Genomic DNA, 21,756 nt, shown 5'->3' on the forward strand with positions numbered 1-21,756 from the left:
GCGTGTCCCGCCCCCTCCCCGCAGCTGTGTGTGTACAGGCTGTCTGCAGATATACATGTCCATCGGCTGTGCAGCACAGCCAATGCGATATGTCGGTGAACGACGACATTCAGCCACATATCGCAGGTACACACTGGCCGACGGGCAGCAGATATATTGGCCGATACATTGATCGCCAATACATCTGTCAGTGTGTAGTACCCAGCATAACCCTCAGCCTAACCTTGCCCCCTAGTGCCTAACCCCAAGTCTCCCCCTGACCCTAAACCGCAATCTGTAAATTCTGACAGTCGGGACGTCACTGTCGGTATTGTGACCTTCTGCATCCTGACTGTCGGGATGACGACTACATCCCTAATAAATATCCCCAATTATCTTTAGAATATGAAGCCAGAATGAACAATGCAGACATTAAATTCTAAGTACTAAAGATCACAGAATCTCTAAACAGCATTAATAAAATATGTATTTTGTTGCTGAAGAGGGTGAACTGTACTGATTTGCCTTTATTTCAATGTGACAATAATTTACAGTATTGAAGAAAACCACGTAGAAAATAATTCTGCCGTCTCTCCATATATTATGTATAAGGGGTCTATTCATTAATGGCCGTGGAGACAGCTGTCTCCACGAGTGGCTTCACAGCTCGTTTTGGAGCAGTGAGAGAGTGCGCATGCTTGGCCTACAGGGCACGCATGCGCACAAGAGCCCCAACATCTGGCGGAAGGAGCTGGACAGGGGTGTTGGGATTCAAAAGGATCCCTCTTTGCAACCCGGGTCTTCTTCCCAAAGGGAAGGAGCGGGTTGCAAGACGCGAGCAGGAGCAAACGCCATCTAATGATGGCAAATGCTCCCACAGTCGAGCTCTGAAAAAATTGTATTTTCAGAGCTTGACGAATTCTGTCCCTACACTAGTGTATGAGGGCAGCGGGTCATTCCGGGAGAGGAAGGTAAGTAGGAGATATCTGTGATATCTCCTGCTTTACCTTCTTGATAAATGGCCGGACAATAAATTTCTACAATTAAAAGGTGAAAATGTTGACTGAGACTGCCTGTCTAATGTGTGATTAACTGAAAGTGCTTCAATTGGCAAGTCACTGCTGTTGAAGCTGGATAATTGGCTGAGACAAGATCAGTTTAAAATTGGATTGCAGCGACGCCATCTTGCGACTGACCAGAAGATGCCATCTTGGAAATGAGATCGCAAGATGCCATTTTGCGAATGGCCGCCTATGCGCCATTTTAGATAAACTCACACTTTAGTACATGTGGCGATATTACTATTAGCATCATGCGATTGCATCTGTGACCATCGCCATAAGTTCCGGCGATTCATCAAAAGCCCATTTCATGACTTTACGTAGTTTGGGTGCTCTGGATAAAGTGTGTGTATTATTATAACTTCCCTAAAGGATATATTTCAGAAATGGCTGTACAGTATGTCAAAATTGGATGGCATTAGCTAAACAGAGCAAATGGCCACGTGACAACTAGTCTGTGAAGACAAGCTTCATGGACATAACGTCTGCTCTCACTCCAGGTGGCCCTGCTCAAATACAGCAAGAGGGTCATTTGTAGCACCTTACATTAGCAGGCTTCCTACAATAAAATACCATCCAAGCCAAGAGTGTTATCTGAGGTTTGCATCTTGTAGCTGTGCTAATTTGCATCTACACAGGCCCTGGGAGAACAAAGACCAGTATTCTGGAGCCTGAGCAAGTCATGGAACTACAATGCTCAGCATTCCACACTGCTCTAGGGATAGCTGAGAGCGAAGAAGTGCTCCTCATGTCGGTCTATGGTGGTCTCCCTCCACACAGATTCTCTAAGACTTCAGATCAGCGTTATCTCTGTGCTCTAATGAATTCACGTGCCTGTAGAGGCTCATGCTATAATTGCGTAATCACTGTTAACTAGTGTCTTTACATCAAACCCCACATACTCACACATTACATATTCACATACAAGGTGCCATAAGCTTTAAAGGTATAAGATTCGAGTATGCACATTTATTATCATTGCTAGGAAATAAAGGTTAGTTCATAACTAAGGTTTTATACGTGATAAGTAAGCCATGTTTGGTATTGAACTGATGCATACTCTCTCAACAGTATTCCGGTAATATCGATGGAGAGATCGCAACATGCATTCTCAACTTATGGACCGCAGAGACTTCAAGCAACACAATGTACATTATATGAACAACTGTTAGAATTTGCATGAGGCGGGAAACCAGAGACCACCAGTTGTTAAAGGCTGGATTGTGTCTATTTGAACCAACCTGTTAAATGCCTTGTAACATACAGTCAGGTGCATAAATATTGGGACATTGACAGAATTTTCATATTTTGGCCTCTATTCACCACCACAATGGCTTTGAAATGAAACAAACAAGATGTGCATTAACTGTAGACTTTCAGATTTGATTTGTGGGAAATTACATCCAAATCAGGTGAACGGTGTAGGAATTACAATGGTTTCTATATGTGCCTCCCACTTTTTAAGGGACCATAAGTAATGGGACAAACTAAACAATCCTAAATCAAACTTTCACTTTTTAATATTTTGTTGCAAATCCTTTGCAGGCAATTACAGCCTGAAGTCTGGAATGCATAGACATCACCAGACGCTGGGTTTCATCCCTGGTGATGCTCTGCCAGGCCTATACTGCAAATGTCTTCAGTTCCTGCTTGTTCTTGGGGCATTTTCCCTTCAGTTTTGTCTTCATCAAGTGAAATGCATGCTCAATCGGATTCAGGTCAGGGGATTGACTTGGCCATTGTATAACATTCCACTTTTTAGCCTTAAAAAACTCTTTGGTTGCTTTTGCAGTAAGCTTCGGGTCATTGTCCATCTGCACTGTGAAGCGCCGTCCAATGAGTTCTGAAGCATATGAGCATATAATATTGCCCGAAACACTTCAGAAATCATTCTGCTGCTTTGTCAGCAGTCACATCATCAATAAATACAAGGGAACCAGTTCCATTGGCAGCCATACATGCCCATGCCATGACACTACCACCACCATGCTTCACTGATGAGGTGGTATGTTTTGGATCATGAGCAGTTCCTTTCCTTCTCCATACTCTTCTCTTCCCATCACTCTGGTACAAGTTGATCTTTGTCTCATCTGTCCATAGGATGTTGTTCCAGAACTGTAATGGCTTTTTTAGATGTTGTTTGGCAAACTCTAATCTGGTCTTTCTGTTTTTGTGGCCCACCAATGGTTTACATCTTGTGGTAAACCCTCTATATTCACTCTTGTGAAGTCTTTTCTTGATTGTTGACTTTGACACATATACACCTACCTCCTGGGGAGTGTTCTTGATTTGGCCAACTATTGTGAAGGGGTTTTTCTTCACCAGGGAAATAATTCTTCTGTCATCCACCACAGTTGTTTTCCGTGGTCTTCCGGGTCTTTTGGTGTTGCTGAGCTCTCCGATGCATTCTTTCTTTTTAAGAATGTTCCAAACAGTTGATTTGGCCACACCTAATGTTTTGGCTATCTCTCTGATGGGTTTGTTTTGATTTTTCAGCCTAATGATGGCTTGCTTCACTGATAGTGACAGCTCTTTGGATCTCATATTGAGAGTCGACAGCAACTGATTCCAAATGCAAATGTCACACCTAGAATCAACTCCAGACCTTTTACCTGCCTAATTGATAATGAAATAATGAGGGAATAGCCCACACCTGTCCATGAAATAGCTTTTGAGTTGATAGTCCTATTACTTTTGGCCCCTTACAAAGTGGGAGGCACATATAGAAACCATTGTAATTCCTGCACCGTTCACCTGATTTCGATGTAATTACCCTCAAATTAAATCTGAAAGTCTGCAGTTAAAGCACATCTTGTTTGTTTCATTTCAAAGCCATTGTGGTGGTGAATAGAGGCCAAAATATGAAAATTCTGTCAATGTCCCAATATTTATGCACCTGACTGTATGCCCTCTCCTTTAGGACCAATGGTATTAGCAACAAACTTCTCTATTGTGTTGTTTATTCCTGGGGGGTATACATATGTGTGCTCTGACCCTGGGTTCCTAGTCTTCGTGCTGAATGACGAGGGGTTCCTTGCCGATGCCTACATCTGGACCAGAGAGCACTGCGTATGTATAATTGTACTTGGGTCTGTATAATCTCTTTGAGCTAAGATTATATGAGGATCATTGATGGCGTGTAACTGCTGTACTTTTACTTGAATAATACTTTGCGCTTTGGAACCACAGGTTCTAGGTCTGGAGTCTTTATTTACTGTATGACTGCGTATGCAAATTAGCATCATCCTTAGAGAGGTTTATAGGAAGGATATTAGAAGGTATAGGCAGGGGTATTTATAAGGTTCAAAGACAGAATCCTTACTGCTAATTCATGTAGTGGGGGGACTGAGTGCTCATAGGGGAATGGTGTAATTCAATGTGGGGACTGTAGCCCCTAGATAAAAACCGCCACTGATTTTTGGAATCAATATGTAATGCCAGCAGATCAAATACCGACAGCGGTAGCCAGACGGATCAAACTCCCAACTGTAGCAGGTAAGTACCCTAACCTTCTACTCTCCCTACCCTAACCCTCCCCTAGTGATACCTAACCCTAACCTCCCCCCTAGTTCCTAACCCTAAACTCCCTCCATTAGTGCTTAAACCTAACCTCCCCTCCCCACACCTAAACCTAACCATCCCGGGGGGTGCCTAAACCCCCCCGTTCCCTACCCTAACCCTCCTGGGGTGGTGCCTAACCCCAAGTCCCCCGGGGGTCCCTGAACCTAACCCCTCCACCCATGGCTTACCTTCGTTCAGTATGCCGGGTGTCAGGATTTTGTAGTGGGGCTAATTATAGGCGTCGGGATTTCGACGCCTACCTTTAGTTCCATGTCGGGATATCAGTGTCGGTATATTGTCAGGCGGAATAGCGCACAGCGGTATCCTGACAGCATCCCCTGAGTTTTACCACTAGTAAGAGTAATCAAGCTTACATTCCATAGCTAACACCGGTACAAAGCAGTCAGGTTTATAATACCTTGTGCCATGAACACTCCTTAACATACCGTCACCCAGGCTCTGTCCGATTACCCATGAGTATTTTTTTCATCAGAAAGTCAAATCTGCATGAGTTTATTACTACACACTATGGGCAGTATCCAATTAGCAGTGATAAAGTAGTGCTGCTAATGGATTGTCGTGTGCCGACACTTATTGTGGGTTTTTCTTTTCGGTACCCGATGCATCTCCAAAAAAAAAAAAAAGATCCATGAAAAGTGCAGTTTTTTCACCCCCGCAATGGGGAGAACACATAGGTCCATTAGCTTATTACGGATCCTATGTGATTTCTCCTGAAATATGGGGAAAAAAAAAAACCATCAACGAAAAATGGGGATTATCGTCAAAAAAGCCCTGTTTATTACCCACAAAATATCGGGGCTAACTGGATACCGCACTATTTGTTTCCCATTGTTATGTCCATTACAATAAGGAGCAATTTTTAAAACCCCAAGTTTATTGCTACACATCTTATGAATCTTTCAGCAACTATCCCTTTTATAACTGACTCACCCAGAAAACACCCGTTAGCACCACCTCTATAAACCCAATGGGACAAACGTGAAACCCCAATCAGGGCTGGTGTTAGGGTGTTCGGCGCCCCCTTGTAAACTATAAATTTGCACCTTCCATCTCTTTTTATATAAAAGGGACAGCGCGCACCACAAAAAAAAAAAAAAATTGGTGTGGTCGCACAAGGAAGGGGCATGGTCACACAGTAACCCCACAATTCAAATTATACCATATATTACATTACAACGCACATAGGGCCTGATTCATTATGGATCACTATTGCTGCGATTACGCACGCAGGTCTGCTGCGAAAATATGCTGATGACTGCAAATGCAAAGCCGTCTCGCAGCCAGCATAGAGATGTGCCCTTTGCACAATACCCCCAGTAGTAACGCCCCTTACACAACACAGTAGTAGTGCCCCTTACACCATACCCATAGTAGTACTACCCCTTACACAATGCCCACAGTAGTCATGCACCTTACACATTATGCCACACAACACTGTACATCACTCACCTGAAGCCCTGCTCCTGGCCTGCACCATCTGACAGTTCCTCGCGTTCTGTCCTTTGGGAGAAACATCATGACATCATGAGTTCTCTCCCCAGGGACGGCTTTAGGTGTGTACAACCTGAGCGGTCGAACAGGGGCGCCACCCATAGAGGGCGCACCCTTCTCCAGCATCCCGATTTCAGCAGGACAGTATTGTTCTGCTGTTACACCCGTTGGCTGAAGTGGCCCGCGGATGGTCAAATTGGGGGGTTGGGGACCCCCACCGCCCAGAGTCTGAATGGATGCTGCGCTCATACGCGCAGCATCCATTCAGTGCCGTCAGAGGGCTGAGGGAAGCCCAGCTAGTGTGGATCCCCCCCAGCCTGATGTTATTTGGAGGGGTGCCATGCGGGCACGCCCCTGAGATAACGGCACATAAGAAGGCATGGTCTATGTTAATTAGGCCACACCCCCAATAAGGAGCGCAGAGCACTCGGCCGGCCCATGGCGCTATTAGCCCTGGAGCCGACCCTGTCACTTCCTACACACACTGCGGGAGCCGGAAGACAGGAGTGAGCTCCAGCTACAGGGAAGGAGCCTCTTCAGCATACATATATACATTATTTATATATATATATATATTAGGGGTGAGCGGGTTCGGATTTCTGAAATCCGAACCCCCCCGAGCCCCCCCGATCCGAGTCCGATCCGAGTCAGGCTCGACTTTTCCCGCCTGACTCGGATCTGAAATCGAGGCAAAACGTCATCTTCCCGCCTTCCGAGTCTCGCGGGTTTTGGATCCTATATAAGGTACACACGTCGGCGCCATTTTCTCACTCGGCTGTGGACAGTGAAGAGGGAGGGTGGGAGTTAGGGCTGTGTAGTGTAGTGTAGTGTAGTGCTGCTGTTGTCCACTACTTCAAAGTCCATAGGGGCTGGCTGTGTTGTGCTGTGCTGCTGTTGTTAATAGGGGCTGTGTCCACTACTTCAAAGTCCATAGGGGCTGGCTGGACTGTGTTGTGCAGTCAGTTCTCCATAGGGGCTGTGTCCACTCCAAAGTCCTGTGCAGTGTCCCAGTCCTAAAGGAGTGCTGTAGTGTTGTCCAGGGGGTGCTCTGTCCATCAGGGGTGCTCCCCCCAAGTGCTAAAAAAATAATATATTTTCTGTGTTTGTGAATTGTGTGCGCAGTAGCCGCACGTGCATCAACAAAGTAGTGCCAAGCGTGCGCCTGTGTCATAAGTAAAGGGCCGGCTGGCTTGACCGTTAAGGGTGCTGTAACCCCCGAAAGTACACTCCAGTCCAAACCAAAAAAAAAATTATTTTCTGTGTTTGTGAATTGTGTGCGCAGTAGCCGCACGTGCATCAACAAAGTAGTGCCAAGCGTGCGCCTGTGTCATAAGTAAAGGGCCGGCTGGCTTGACCGTTAAGGGTGCTGTAACCCCCGAAAGTACACTCCAGTCCAAACCAAAAAAAAAATTATTTTCTGTGTTTGTGAATTGTGTGCGCAGTAGCCGCACGTGCATCAACAAAGTAGTGCCAAGCGTGCGCCTGTGTCATAAGTAAAGGGCCGGCTGGCTTGACCGTTAAGGGTGCTGTAACCCCCGAAAGTACACTCCAGTCCAAACCAAAAAAAATATTATTTTCTGTGTTTGTGAATTGTGTGCGCAGTAGTCGCACGTGCATCAACAAAGTAGTGCCAAGCGTGCGCCTGTGTCATAAGTAAAGGGCCGGCTGGCTTGACCGTTAAAGGGTGCTGTAACCCCCAAGTACACTCCAGTCCAAACCAAAAAAAAAATTATTTTCTGTGTTTGTGAATTGTGTGCGCAGTAGCCGCACGTGCATCAACAAAGTAGTGCCAAGCGTGCGCCTGTGTCATAAGTAAAGGGCCGGCTGGCTTGACCGTTAAGGGTGCTGTAACCCCCGAAAGTACACTCCAGTCCAAACCAAAAAAAAAATTATTTTCTGTGTTTGTGAATTGTGTGCGCAGTAGCCGCACGTGCATCAACAAAGTAGTGCCAAGCGTGCGCCTGTGTCATAAGTAAAGGGCCGGCTGGCTTGACCGTTAAAGGGTGCTGTAACCCCCAAGTACACTCCAGTCCAAACCAAAAAAAAAATTATTTTCTGTGTTTGTGAATTGTGTGCGCAGTAGCCGCACGTGCATCAACAAAGTAGTGCCAAGCGTGCGCCTGTGTCATAAGTAAAGGGCCGGCTGGCTTGACCGTTAAAGGGTGCTGTAACCCCCAAGTACACTCCAGTCCAAACCAAAAAAAAAATTATTTTCTGTGTTTGTGAATTGTGTGCGCAGTAGCCGCACGTGCATCAACAAAGTAGTGCCAAGCGTGCGCCTGTGTCATAAGTAAAGGGCCGGCTGGCTTGACCGTTAAGGGTGCTGTAACCCCCGAAAGTACACTCCAGTCCAAACCAAAAAAAAAATTATTTTCTGTGTTTGTGAATTGTGTGCGCAGTAGCCGCACGTGCATCAACAAAGTAGTGCCAAGCGTGCGCCTGTGTCATAAGTAAAGGGCCGGCTGGCTTGACCGTTAAAGGGTGCTGTAACCCCCGAAAGTACACTCCAGTCCTAACCAAAAAAAAATTATTTTCTGTGTTTGTGAATTGTGTGCGCAGTAGCCGCACGTGCATCAACAAAGTAGTGCCAAGAGTGCGCCTGTGTCATAAGTAAAGGGCCGGCTGGCTTGACCGTTAAGGGTGCTGTAACCCCCGAAAGTACACTCCAGTCCAAACCAAAAAAAAAATTATTTTCTGTGTTTGTGAATTGTGTGCGCAGTAGCCGCACGTGCATCAACAAAGTAGTGCCAAGCGTGCGCCTGTGTCATAAGTAAAGGGCCGGCTGGCTTGACCGTTAAGGGTGCTGTAACCCCCGAAAGTACACTCCAGTCCAAACCAAAAAAAAATTATTTTCTGTGTTTGTGAATTGTGTGCGCAGTAGCCGCACGTGCATCAACAAAGTAGTGCCAAGCGTGCGCCTGTGTCATAAGTAAAGGGCCGGCTGGCTTGACCGTTAAAGGGTGCTGTAACCCACAAAGTACACTCCAGTCCAAACCAAAAAAAAAATTATTTTCTGTGTTTAGCCGCACGTATATATCAAATCGATATAACATAAATGGAGGACCAAACTTTCTCCGATAAAAATAAAATAGAGAAAGATCAAGAACCACTTCCTCCTAGTGCTGAAGCTGCTGCCACTAGTCATGACATAGACGATAACATGCCATCAACGTCGTCTGCCAAGGCCGATGCCCAATGTCATAGTAGAGGGCACATACAATCCCAAATGGCAAAGTTCAGGAAAATGACCTTGAAAAAGACATTTAAATCAGCTGAAGAGAAACGTAAACTTGCCAATATGCCATTTACGACACGGAGTGGCAAGGAACGGCTAAGGTCGATCCCTAGTATGTTCATGACTAGTGGTTCAGCTTCACATGACGATGGAAGCCCTCCTCCCACTAAAAAAATCAAAAGAGTTAAGCTGGCAAAAGCACAGCGAAGAACTGTGCTTTCTAAGAAGATATCACAAATCCCCAAGGAGAGTCCAAGTGTGGTGGTGGTTGCGATGCCTGACCTTCCCAGCACTGGACGGGAAGAGGTGGCTCTTTCCACCATTTGCATGCCCCCTGCAAGTGCTGAAAGGAGCACCCACAGTCCACTTGCTGATATGCAAATTGAAGATGTCACTGTTGAAGTACAACAGGATGAGGATACTGGTGTAGCTGGCGCTGAGGAGGAAGTTGGCGAGGAGGATTCTGATGGTGATGTGGTTTGTTTAAATCAGGCTCCGGGGGAGACAGTTGTTGTCCGTGGGATGAAAAAGCCCATCACGGTCATGCCTGGGCAGAAGACCAAACATTCCACCTCTTTGGTCTGGCAATATTTCTATCCAAATCCGGACAACAACTGTCTTGCCATATGTACCATATGTAAAGGTGAAATAAGTAGGGGTAGGGACGTCAACCACCTAGGAACATCCTCCCTTATACGGCACCTGCAGCGCGTTCATAAAAAGTTACTGTCAAGTTCAGAAACTTTGGCTAAGACCGTAAGCAGTCCAGGGACACCTAAATCCCGTTGTCCTGTTGTATCCAAGCGCCTGCAAACCACACCGTCAACTCCCTCCTCGTCAATTTCCTCCTTAGTCAGGATCGGAAGTAGTCCTGCAGGCCATGTCACTGGCATGACTGACTCTCCTATCCGGGATTCCTCTGGAGGATCCTGCATTGCTACGCCTACTGCTGCCGCTGCTGCTGTTGCTGCTGCTGGGAGTCGTTCATCATCCCAGAGAGGAAGTAGGAACACCACTACTTTTACTAAACAATTGACCCTCCAACAGTCCTTAGCGAGGAGGATGAAGTACGACAGCAGTCATCCTGAAGCAAAACGTATAACTGAGGCCTTGACTGCTATGTTGGTGTTAGACGTGCGTCCGGTATCCGCCATTAGTGCAGTGGGATTTAGACAATTGATGGAGGTAGTGTGTCCCCGGTTCCAAATACCGTCTAGATTCCACTTCACTAGGCAGGCGATACCGAGACTGTACAGAAACGTCAGAAAAAGTGTCCTCAGTGTCCTGAAAAATGCCGTTGTACCCAATGTCCACTTAACCACGGACATGTGGACAAGTGGAACAGGGCAGACTAAGGACTATATGACTGACAGCCCACTGGGTAGATGTATCACCTTACGCAGCAACAGCAGCAGCGTCACCAGTAGCAGCATCTCAGAAACGCCAGCTCGTTACAAGGCAGGCTACGCTGTGTATCACCGGTTTCAGTAAGAGGCACACCGCCGACAACCTCTTAGAGAAACTGAGGGAAATCATCGCCCAGTGGCTTACCCCACTTAGACTCTCCTGGGGATTTGTGATATCTGACAACGCCACCAATATTGTGCGGGCATTACATCTGGGCAAATTCCAGCACGTCCCATGTTTTGCTCACACAATAAACTTGGTGGTGCAGAATTTTCTGAAAAGCGACAGGGGCGTGCAGGAGACGCTTTGGGTGGCCCGAAAAATTTCTGGCCACTTTCGCCATTCAGCGACTGCGTGCCGAAGACTGGAGCGCCAGCAAACACTCTTGAACCTGCCCCGCCATCACCTGAAGCAAGAGGTTGTGACACGGTGGAACTCAACCCTCTATATGCTTCAGAGGATGGAGGAGCAGCAAAAGGCCATACAAGCCTATACATCCACCTATGACATAGGCAAAGGAGGGGGTATGCACCTGACTCAAGCGCAGTGGAGAATGATTTCCGTGTTGTGCAAGGTTCTCCAGCCCTTCGAACTTGCCACACGTGAAGTCAGTTCAGACACTGCCAGCTTGAGTCAGGTCATTCCCCTCATCAGGCTTTTGCAGAAGCAGCTGGAGAAAGTGAAGGAGGAGCTAAGACGGAGCGATTCCGCTCGGCATGTGGGACTTGTGGATGAAGCCCTTCATTCGCTTTGCCAGGATTCCAGGGTGGTCAATCTGTTGAAATCAGACCACTACATTTTGGCCACCGTGCTCGATCCTAGGTTTAAAGCCTATGTGGTGTCTCTCTTTCCGGCCGACACAAGCCTGCAGAGGTGCAAAGACCTGCTGGTGAACACACTGTCAGCTGAAGCGGAACGTGACACGTCAACAGCTCCTTCTTCATTTTCTCCTGCAACTGGGGCTGCCAGGAAAAAACTTAGGTATCCTAAGCAACCCGCTGGCGGTGATGCAGGACAGGCAGGACCAAGTTTGGACATCTGGTCCGGACTGAAGGACCTGGCAACAATTTCTGACATGTCTACTGTCACTGCATATGATACTGTCACCATTGACAGAATGGTGGAGGATTACATCGGTGACAGCATCCAAGTAGGCATGGCAGACAGTCCATACCTGTACTGGCAGGAAAAAGAGGCAATTTGGAGGCCCCTGTACAAACTGGCTCTATTTTACCTGAGTTGCCCCCCCTCCAGTGTGTACTCCGAAAGAGTGTTTAGTGCAGCCGGGAACCTTGTCAGCGAAAGGCGTAGGAGGTTGCTTCCACAGAATGTGGAGAAGATGATGTTCATCAAAATGAATTATCAGCTCTTCCAGGGAGACCAGCCTCCAGAAGGTACAGAGGGACCTGTGGTGGTGGATTCAAGTGGGGACGAGTTAATACTTTGTGAGGATGAGGATGTACACACTGAAGAGGGTGAGGAATCGGTGGATGAGGAGGATGAGGATGACATCTTGCCTCCATAGAGCCAGTTTGTGCAGGGACACATTAATTGCCAGCTTGTTTTGTGGGGGCCCAAACGAACCAATCATTTCAGCCACAGTTGTGTGGCAGACCCTGGCGCTGAAATGATTGGTTTGTTAAAGTGTGCATGTCCTGTTTATACAACATAAGGGTGGGTGGGAGGGCCCAAGGACAATTCCATCTTGCACCTCTTTTTTTTCTTTGCATTATGTACAGTTTGGGGCCTAGTTTTTCAAACTGCCATCCTGTCTGCCACTGCAGTTTCACGCCTAGATGGGTCACGTGTTTGTGCCGCCCACTCGTGTTGCTTAGCATAGTCATCCAGCTACCTCGGTGCAACCTTTTGGACATAAAAACACTATTGTGAGGTGTGAGGTGTTCAGAATAGACTGGAAATGAGTGGAAATTAAGGTTATTGAGGTTAATAATAGCATAGGAGCAGAAAAACCTACAAATTCTGTGATTTTAGCTGTTTTTATGCTTTTTTAAAAAAAAATACAGATCCAAAACACAAAACCCAGAACCCAAAACACGGAAGGGTGGTTTTGGCAAAACCAATCCAGATCCAAAACACGAAGAAAGATCCAGATCCAAAACCAAAACACAAAACACGAAAAGTGGCCGGTGCACACCCCTAATATATATACATATATACATACACACACACACACACACACACACACATATATATATACATACACACACATAGATATTTATTATGGCACTTTCTGTTAACGGGTTATCTTGTACAATAGAAGTCATTGTATGATTATGACTTGGCAATTTAAACTTAAGTTGACATCTGCTTCTTATTAAAATGCAAACACTTGTAGACATGTATATAAATAAACATATCAAAGTTGAAGAAATAATAGTATTGTATTTAAATTACAACTCTCTGCAAGCACAGCAAAGGTCACCCACACAAATAGACACTTACCGACTTCCTGGTTTTCAGGGCCGGATTATAGGCAGGGCGGCCAGAGCAGGCGTCCAGGGGCCCCTACACTGCCGCAAGCATTCTAGAGTCTGGCACCCTCTCTGGCCGGTTCCACTCGGCAGCAGACAGAAGCAGTGACAGCTGAGCTCACTGATCGTAGCTGACGATGGAAGCCCCTCCCTCTCATTGCTATGATTCGTGGGTGAATGGGTAGGGGGTGGAGCCCAATTACATGACCTACATCATTCAGAAGCAAAGCACTGCTCTACCTGTCTGATCTGATCCTACAGCAGGTACAGTGTGTGTGTCCTTTCCTCTCGCTCGCTCTTACTTTGTCACTCATGACTTCTGTCTCTGGGGGGTATTTATATAATTAGCCATGGCCTCTCTCTCCCTTTCTCCCTCCCCCTCTTTCCCTACCTCTCTCTGTCTCTCCCTTTCTATCCACCTTCCACCTCCGCCCTTCTTTCTCTCACCCCCCCACTCAAAATTCTGCGTTAGCCCCTGGCAGTGGGGGCCAATTTATTAATTATCGCATTTGCAATACGATCTGGGCATGACATTACCACCCATGATTGCACTGCAAGATGCGATCATACCTGTAGAATAACAACCAGCACATGCAGGGACAGTGGCTGCATCCCTGTGATGTGCCCGGAGTGCTGCTGACCATGCGCAGTACTGCTGATTGCACATGAGCGGCCACCATGCGCGGTCCCGGGGTCCCCCACAATTTAGTTGCCCCGTGGCCACCACAAGCCTTAATCCAGCCCTGCTGGTTTTAGTACTGCGTCTGGGAAATCAGCGTTCCTAATTTTGATGAATGCGCTTTATAGCAATAGGCTGCACAGCTCTGCACTGCACGGAGGAGGAAGTGCAGTGTTTCAACTTAAATACTGCACATTACACCTCCTCCATCATGCGGTGCAGGGTCTGTGCAGCCTATTACTATAAAGCACAGCCCCTGAACATCCGCAGCCGCCCCTTTCAAATGTTTGGGTGGGGGCGGGGGGAGACGGATGAGATGTGTCCTCACATACCTTTCCTTTTTTGATTCATATGGCTTGATATGTTTAAAATGGCTAAGACGCTCCAAATGTTCTACAGCACCATACATCGTACAAAACCAAAAAAGTGAATAACAGTACAATACAAATACTATGCAGGATAAGGACATGCATAATATACATTGCTACATTGGTGACCATAACACTTAAATAAGCAACAGAGCATAAGCAACCAAGTGTTAGGTGCCCTACTGGGGGGTAAGAAGTAGATGAAAGTAAAGTAAGGAGAAGCACAGAGGGTAGAGGCACTGCTCGCAAGAGCTTATATCCTAAATGGTGGGGGAAAACAAACAGGCATGATACAGATGGGGTAGACAGGGAGGAGGGAGCATGGTGCAGCGAGTTAGGATGAGAGCTGGAAGGCTTTGATGAAGTAGTGGGTCTTGAGAGCCTGTTTGAAGTATTGTAGAGAGGTGGAGAGTCTGATGGGGAGAGGGAGAGAGTTCCAAAAGGTGGGAAGCAGAGCAGGGCAAAATCTTGGAGGAGCGAGTGGGAGGGAGGAAGTAATCAGTTGGCATGAGAGGCGGCGTGCATTTGTTGAATGAAGAGCGCGGGCAGGAGAGTGAAGGTAGATGAGGTCAGAGATGTGAATGGGAAAGGAATGCGTGAGGGCTTTGTAAGCGAGAGTGAGAACCTTGAATTGGGTTCTGAAGGGGAAGGGGAGCCAGAGTAGGGTCTGTAGGAGTGGGGAGGCAGATGTAGAACGTTTAGAGAGAAAGATGAGTCGAGTGGCAGCATTGAGGACAGACTGGAGAGGAGAGAGATGGGATTTGGGGAGGCCAGAAAGGAGGGGGTTACAGTAGTCCAATCTGGGAGATGACCAGTGAGTGTATTAGGGTCTTAGCAGCATACACACAGATTTATATATAAATACTGCATTAAAAAAAATGGTACGTGATGTTAGCCAGTTATCGTGTACAACAGCAGTCATTGTATGAATAAGACTTGGCAATTTAAACTTAAGATGACATCTGTTTCTAATTGAAATGCAAACACTTGTAGACGTGTACATAAACATATCAAATTTGAATAATAATATTGTATTTAAATTACACCTCTCAGCAAGCACAGCGAAGGTCACCCACACAAATAGACACGTACCAACATCCTGGGTTTTAGTACTGCGTCTGGGAAATCAGTGTTCCTACTTTTGTTGGATTGTACTGTAGGTCTAACTGGAAATGGAGTGAAAGGGTGACTATAAGTCCTTCATCCTACCACACGCTTTATTACTTACACTTTTATGTATTTGTGTCCCAAAATGTGTGTTTTTTTTAGCCAAATGTGGGTCTTAAATAAAACACAGGAGTGATGTGTCATTAAAAGTTTGTTTATTATGTAACTTTAGTTTGTTTTGATCTACCATAATATTGCTCAAACAGCACCTAGACATGTGTGTCACTGCTTCCTGTATAATAGCCATGGAAAACATCAGAAACATGCAGCTGAAAGTATCAGACAACTTGCAATTAGAGACGTGTTGTGAAGACAAATCTTCTGCTGTGCACTACTAACAGGAAATGCCTCCTGTACTGTGCCGTCACCTCCCACGGATCTAATTTATACTGTATAATCCAGACATGTAACATCACAAATCTGGATTTTTAATTGTGCAAATATTTATATTATTCCATGCTAAATTAATGGTATGCAGTCCTTAAGTCAACATTCACAATGTCAACACCAGAATGTTGACAGTTATGATGCAGACATGGTAAAAATTGTGGACATCATAAATGTCAACCTCTTGGAAAATGTTAACATAGATAGAATGTTATCGTTAGGCTAAGGTTTAGGGGTTAGGGTTATCTTTAGGCATAGATGTACCACTAAAAGACACGGTCGACATTTTTAGCATGTCGACATTTAATCAACGTCGACGCAGTGAATGCCAGAGTGATGCACAAGTCGACCTGTTTACTGTTTTTATCAATACCATGTCAACATTATAATTTCCACATAATATAGCAAACTCTAAATGAATATATAAGTGAAATCTGCAATAAAATAAAAGGATGCTCGAGGAATATGATATATAGTAGTGCTAAACCTAATAAAAGGTTATTTACATCTTTAGCATAGTTATTGGTTGCTGGATTTTCCAGGTATCATTTATCATTATGCCACAGCAATAGAAAATCTTCTGTTGTGGTGCTCCCGGTGATACTGACTGGCAGCAATAAGAAGACATTTAAGGTTTTGATGCCCAGTCCAGACCCCTTTTGCAGAAACCTGACCAGCATTCCCGGGGCAAATGAGTACTACATTGGAAGTCCAGTATACTACAGGTTGAGTCTCCCATATTCAAATATTCCGAAATACGGATTTTTTTTGGCTTGACTGAGATGATGACAACTTTAATTTTTGATGGTTCAATGTACACAAACTTTGTCTAAGGCACACATTATTAAAAATATTGTATAAAATTACCTTCAGACTGTGTATAAGGTGTATATGAAACAAATGAATTTCATTTCTGTACACAAACATTGTTTGAACCACAAAATTATTGAATATATTGTATAAAATGACCTGCAGACTGTGTGTATAAGGTGTATATAACACAAATGCATTCTGTGTGAATATTTGGGTCCTATTCCCAAAATATTTCATTATGGTATGCACATATTCCAAAATACGAAATATTCCGTTATCCAAAATACCTCTGGTCCCAAACATTTTGGATATGAGACTCAGCCTGTATTTTATTATAATAATATAGCACCAGGGCTTGTTAAATAGGGAGAATCCCTATAATAAATAATGTAGAACCCTAAAAAGCTATTTTTATTCCAGAAAAGAGGTAAATATGTACTTGATTTACAGATTCACTAATCCAAAAAGAGAACAAGAGAGTATTGTCTGAATGAAAACCTCCATACCACATGGATTCTTTGGGCATAGTGCCATGTGTTTGTAATACAGTAAATAAACATTATGTAACATGCTCTGTGTTCAGAAATCACAAAGACGAGCCACATAGAATCTGACTTATATTTATTTTGTATGTTTGTGTTTTTATCTACTGTAGACACATACAAAAAAGTTGTACTTTGCAATATAACAAACATTTTAGTCAGGTAAGTAACAGATTACATACAATCATCCTTCCACTGCAAATATGCCAATGGATAAAATGAGTACAACAATTTGATTGGAGTTGCAAGATACCTTTACACCTTTTCCATTATACAGAAGTAGTAAGGTTACTTGTATAATCAGTAGGGTCACTGATGTTGGGGGCTATGGAAATTGGAAGAGAACAGCATTAATATGAAACAGACTTGCTTCTACTATTGGTGCATGTGTATTGTCTGTGATTACAAGATACATATGCCATAGAAATAGTATTTTTTGTGGGAAGACGGAATCAAGAAGTACAAATATTACAGTTAAGTGGAAAATAAGGTTCCTGGTAAGAAGTGCAAATTGAGATTATTTTTATTATCTCCACGCCTAAAATTGTTTGCAGCAGGTTATAATAGGTGCGGATTGGGCAGGTGTCAGGGAAACATCTCTTTGGCCTCATCTTCCCCTGAAAAGCATAGGAATTGTTGTGGGAGCAGTGGGCACTGTTGCCACTAAGGTGGTCAGCCACCCACCTTCCATGCTCTAAAGGGGAGATGTATTAAGCCTTGTAGAGATAAAGTGGGGAGAGAAAAAGTACCAACCAATTTGCTTCTGTCGTTTTTCAAACAGTCTGTAAAATGACAGCTAGAAGCTGATTGCTTGGTACTTAGGCCCCCATTTACTACGAGCTTTATCACCAAAACGAGTGATAAATTTCACAATGTGTGATAAATGGTGCTCCAGCCAATCGGCTCCCAACTGTCAACTGTTAGAAAAATGACAATTGGGAGCTGATTGGCTGGAGCACCATTTATCATACACAGTGAAATGTATCACTCATTTTGGTGAGAAAACTGGTTAGTAAACGAGGCCCTTAATCTCTCTACAAGGCTTGACACATCTCCCTTAAGCTTTGAAAATACATTCAGCCAGCATGAGAATCACTTGTCCTTGGCTGTCAGCTTAGGGAACTCTCTGTGGATCCACTCCTTGTGGCTTTTACCTCAGTGGTTTATTGAGAAGCCAAAAGGAGTTTGGAGAAATGGGCAATTAACCGCTGTCAGTCGGTTACCATGACAACACTGTCATGTGACTACTCCAATACATGGCACATCTTGCAAGCACCACTGAGGGGTTTGTGTATAAAGCATTGAAAAGCTTGGAGAAGTAGACTAGTGGAGAAGTTGCCCTTAGCAACCAATCTATTCCTACCCATTATTGTATAGACTATACTTGATAAATGCTACTTCACAGCTGATTGGTTACTATGAGCAACTTCTCCACTGGTTCACTTCTCCATTCTTTTCACTGCTTGATACATCAAACCCTGAATACTGAGAAAATGACACGTGTGGGGAGCATTAAAGGATATATTACAAATAATATTTGCAATAACTTTTTGCATTAAATAGATTACATAGATACTATAAAAACATTTCACAATAACAAAGCTATCACAAACCTGTGACTAAAGTCAATTACATAGAATGTGGAACCCATGTTGTGAGTCTTGAGTATGGACTATTTACTCACCTTCTGTTTTTTTCTGTCCCCAACATGTTATGTGAGGAGTAAAGCAAAGCCGCAGTGAAGTGTACGAGTATGTGAATGTGTGAAAGGGTATATTAATGTGACGTGCTACATGGTATCTTGGAGCTAAATTCACTAAACGGCAGTTTTGGTGGGGTTTAGAAATTGATAAATGGCGAGTTCATAGTCAAAATCACACTATTTACTAAAGGTTATTTTGACCTTCTAAACTGAACCTGCCATTAATCCCCATGAGTTCTAAAAAGTAAGGTTGCAGGTATTCAGTCATCCCTTGACAGAAATAAGACCCCTAAACGCCACCTTTTTAGGGGTGGTTTTGCAGCAATTTTTGTATCAGTTTTCTAAACTACAACTTAGTAAATCTGTTGGTGGGTATAGTTTTAAATGAGGAACAATTGGGACTGTGTTGGATTTGACTTCAGCAAGTTGTCGGTAAGCAAAACTACCAGTAAACCTCAGAATATCCCGGCAGTTTTGTAAACCCACCACTTAGTAAACTACCCTCATGGAGAAAGGAAAAACCAAAATGTCTGAATATGAAAAGGAACTTTAAAGGTTTGCCCCACCACAGCTTTTGTAGCCTAGTCTGGTATTTTAGCCTCTAGATCAGCGGTGACCAACCTGCGGCTCTGAGCCACATGCTGCTCTTTTATTGTCCTGATGCGGCTCCCCTGCATGACACTGGATGCCTCCTCTGATAGGTGCGCAGCTGTTCAGAAGAGGCTCGTCGTTTGCAGCAGTAGTCTGCTCTGCTCCAGAGGCATATATGGGCGATGTCACACTGCAAAGAGGAGTTAAAGCTCAACTTGTGACTGAACCTGCCAGAGCCTACCTACGTGACACAGACAGTCGGCAACAAGGTAAGAGCTGTGAGGGTTTTTTATTTGGTTTTTCATTTCATTAGTGACATGTGGGGGGCTGGAGTGGCCCATGGAGTTGGAGGGAGTGTGTGGGAAGGTGGCTGGACTGGAGTGGCACATGAGGGTCGGCTTGTGACATATGAGGGTCTGCTGGAGTGACACATGGAGGGCTGCTGAAGTGACAGATGAGGGGCTGCTAAAGTGATACATGGAGGGCTGGAGTGACAAATGGGGGTGGTCTGGATTGTATTATGTGAATCTGTTTTGTTTTGTTTTTTCAATGTATTTTTTGTGGATGTGGCTTTTTCAATGTATTATTTGTGGATGTTGTCTTTTCAGTGTATTTTATGTGGAATTATTTTTTCAATGTTTTTTATAGTCTGGCTTTTTCTTTCCCCTTAATAGTTACCTCCACGGTGATTGTGTGCATGTGCTTTTACATGCTCCTACAAAAATCATACCAGGTAAGTGGCCAAGCTGGCACAAGGCCACACCCCTTTTTGCATGTGCACCTTCGGTGTGCACATGATCTCAGCTCTTTGACATACCTACAGATATTTTTGGGCTCTTTGACTGACTGGTTGGCCATCCCTGCTCTAGATCTTCCTGAGTTTTAGTTCACAAATCATGAGTAATTTTGTTGCCAACAGTCCCCTTTTTTTCCCCGAGAACTTTCCCAATAATTTGATAAACCCAAATTAGCAGTACAAGTTGCAATATGTTTTTGTAACTATTTGAATTGTAACAGTTTTACCTTATTCTTGAACTAACAAACTTTGACTAACCAAGTTTCTGGTTACAACCATGACCTTGTTTCTTATTTCATTATTGTGTGTGCCCTGTGGATGTCAGGTCTACAGTTACCAAGTATATGCTGAACATGCATGCAGGACATTTAAATCCACAAAGTATGGTTTAGTTTCTAGACACCATCTCCTGAACCCACACAATTAGGAACTGGGGAAATCAGGGATTACAATTTATATTTACCTTTTAAGAAATATGCAAACTAAATATATAAAAGTAAAAAAAAAACTGTCAATAAAATCTCAATCTACCACATATTTTCACCTTAATTTTCTTCCTCCTACCTCTTACTTTCCAAGTTGGGCCTGTTTTTTTTTGTTTTTTTTTTAAACCTCCTTGCTGTACGGAACCCAACTGATCAGCCGCACAACCTGACTGACGTGTTTCTCAAAATCACTTAACATTTCCTGGAACCCATGTTCCAACTTCTCAGCAAGTTATTACCCACCCACCGTTTGCTTGCTGGATGACTCAAATGGTCTCTTCTAGGTGGAGAGATCTTCTAACTCTAGAGACTTTTCAAAATGAGATAGACTGCTGATATACGACAATGTGATCTTCCAAAATGTAAGACACAGATTCAACAGAATAACCAAATTCTACTGTATTTGCTTCAGTTAAATTTGTTACCTGTCCGTAAAAAGAAGAACAAAATCTTCATTCTCTGTAAATCCTTCCAAAGCCTCTTTTAATAATCGGACTTTCTGACCGCCACCTATGGAATATGCTGCATCACCACCTTTCCAGTCTATTCCTTTGCCCAGAACCTAGAAGAAATGTGATCATTAGAAACATATGTATAACTTGTTGAGGACATTTGATCAATACAAATATATGGGATTTTGCTCATCGCTCCAGGCCAAGGTACAATTAAAACCATATTTTGGATGTAAAATACTTAAAACTGCGTTAACTGAGGACAAAGAGAAAAAAAAAAGAAAAAAACAGAATGAGTTTCCAATAAAATATATTTTTATAAAATAATATATTATCTCATACTGGAGGCAAAGGGTCAGCTGGCTTTACAGAATGGACAGGAAACAGAACTCAACCATCTTCAAAACATAATCACTGATCCCTATGAGAGAGAGGTTACATATACTGTACACATCATTATGGAAAAAATAAAAATAAGCACACAAATCAAAACAGGACAAATCATATCCTTGCTACACAAGGTCTTC

General features: G+C 44.1%; 1 protein-coding gene across 2 annotated transcripts in view; it reads right to left on the minus strand.

The window, feature by feature from the left end:
• The window catches only part of PLOD2 (procollagen-lysine,2-oxoglutarate 5-dioxygenase 2), a 137,129-nt gene that overhangs the window by 81,984 nt on the left and 33,389 nt on the right, over positions 1-21,756 (minus strand). For both annotated transcript variants that reach the window (XM_088472037.1, XM_088472036.1), the window contains exon 3: positions 21,203-21,339. In XM_088472037.1, the coding sequence (XP_088328163.1) occupies positions 21,203-21,339 (137 nt within the window). The remainder of the gene's footprint in view (positions 1-21,202; positions 21,340-21,756) is intronic.

Source organism: Taudactylus pleione, unplaced genomic scaffold (genome assembly GCF_031769625.1).
Source record: "Taudactylus pleione unplaced genomic scaffold, aTauple2 ptg000120l, whole genome shotgun sequence".
Lineage (NCBI taxonomy): Eukaryota > Metazoa > Chordata > Amphibia > Anura > Myobatrachidae > Taudactylus > Taudactylus pleione.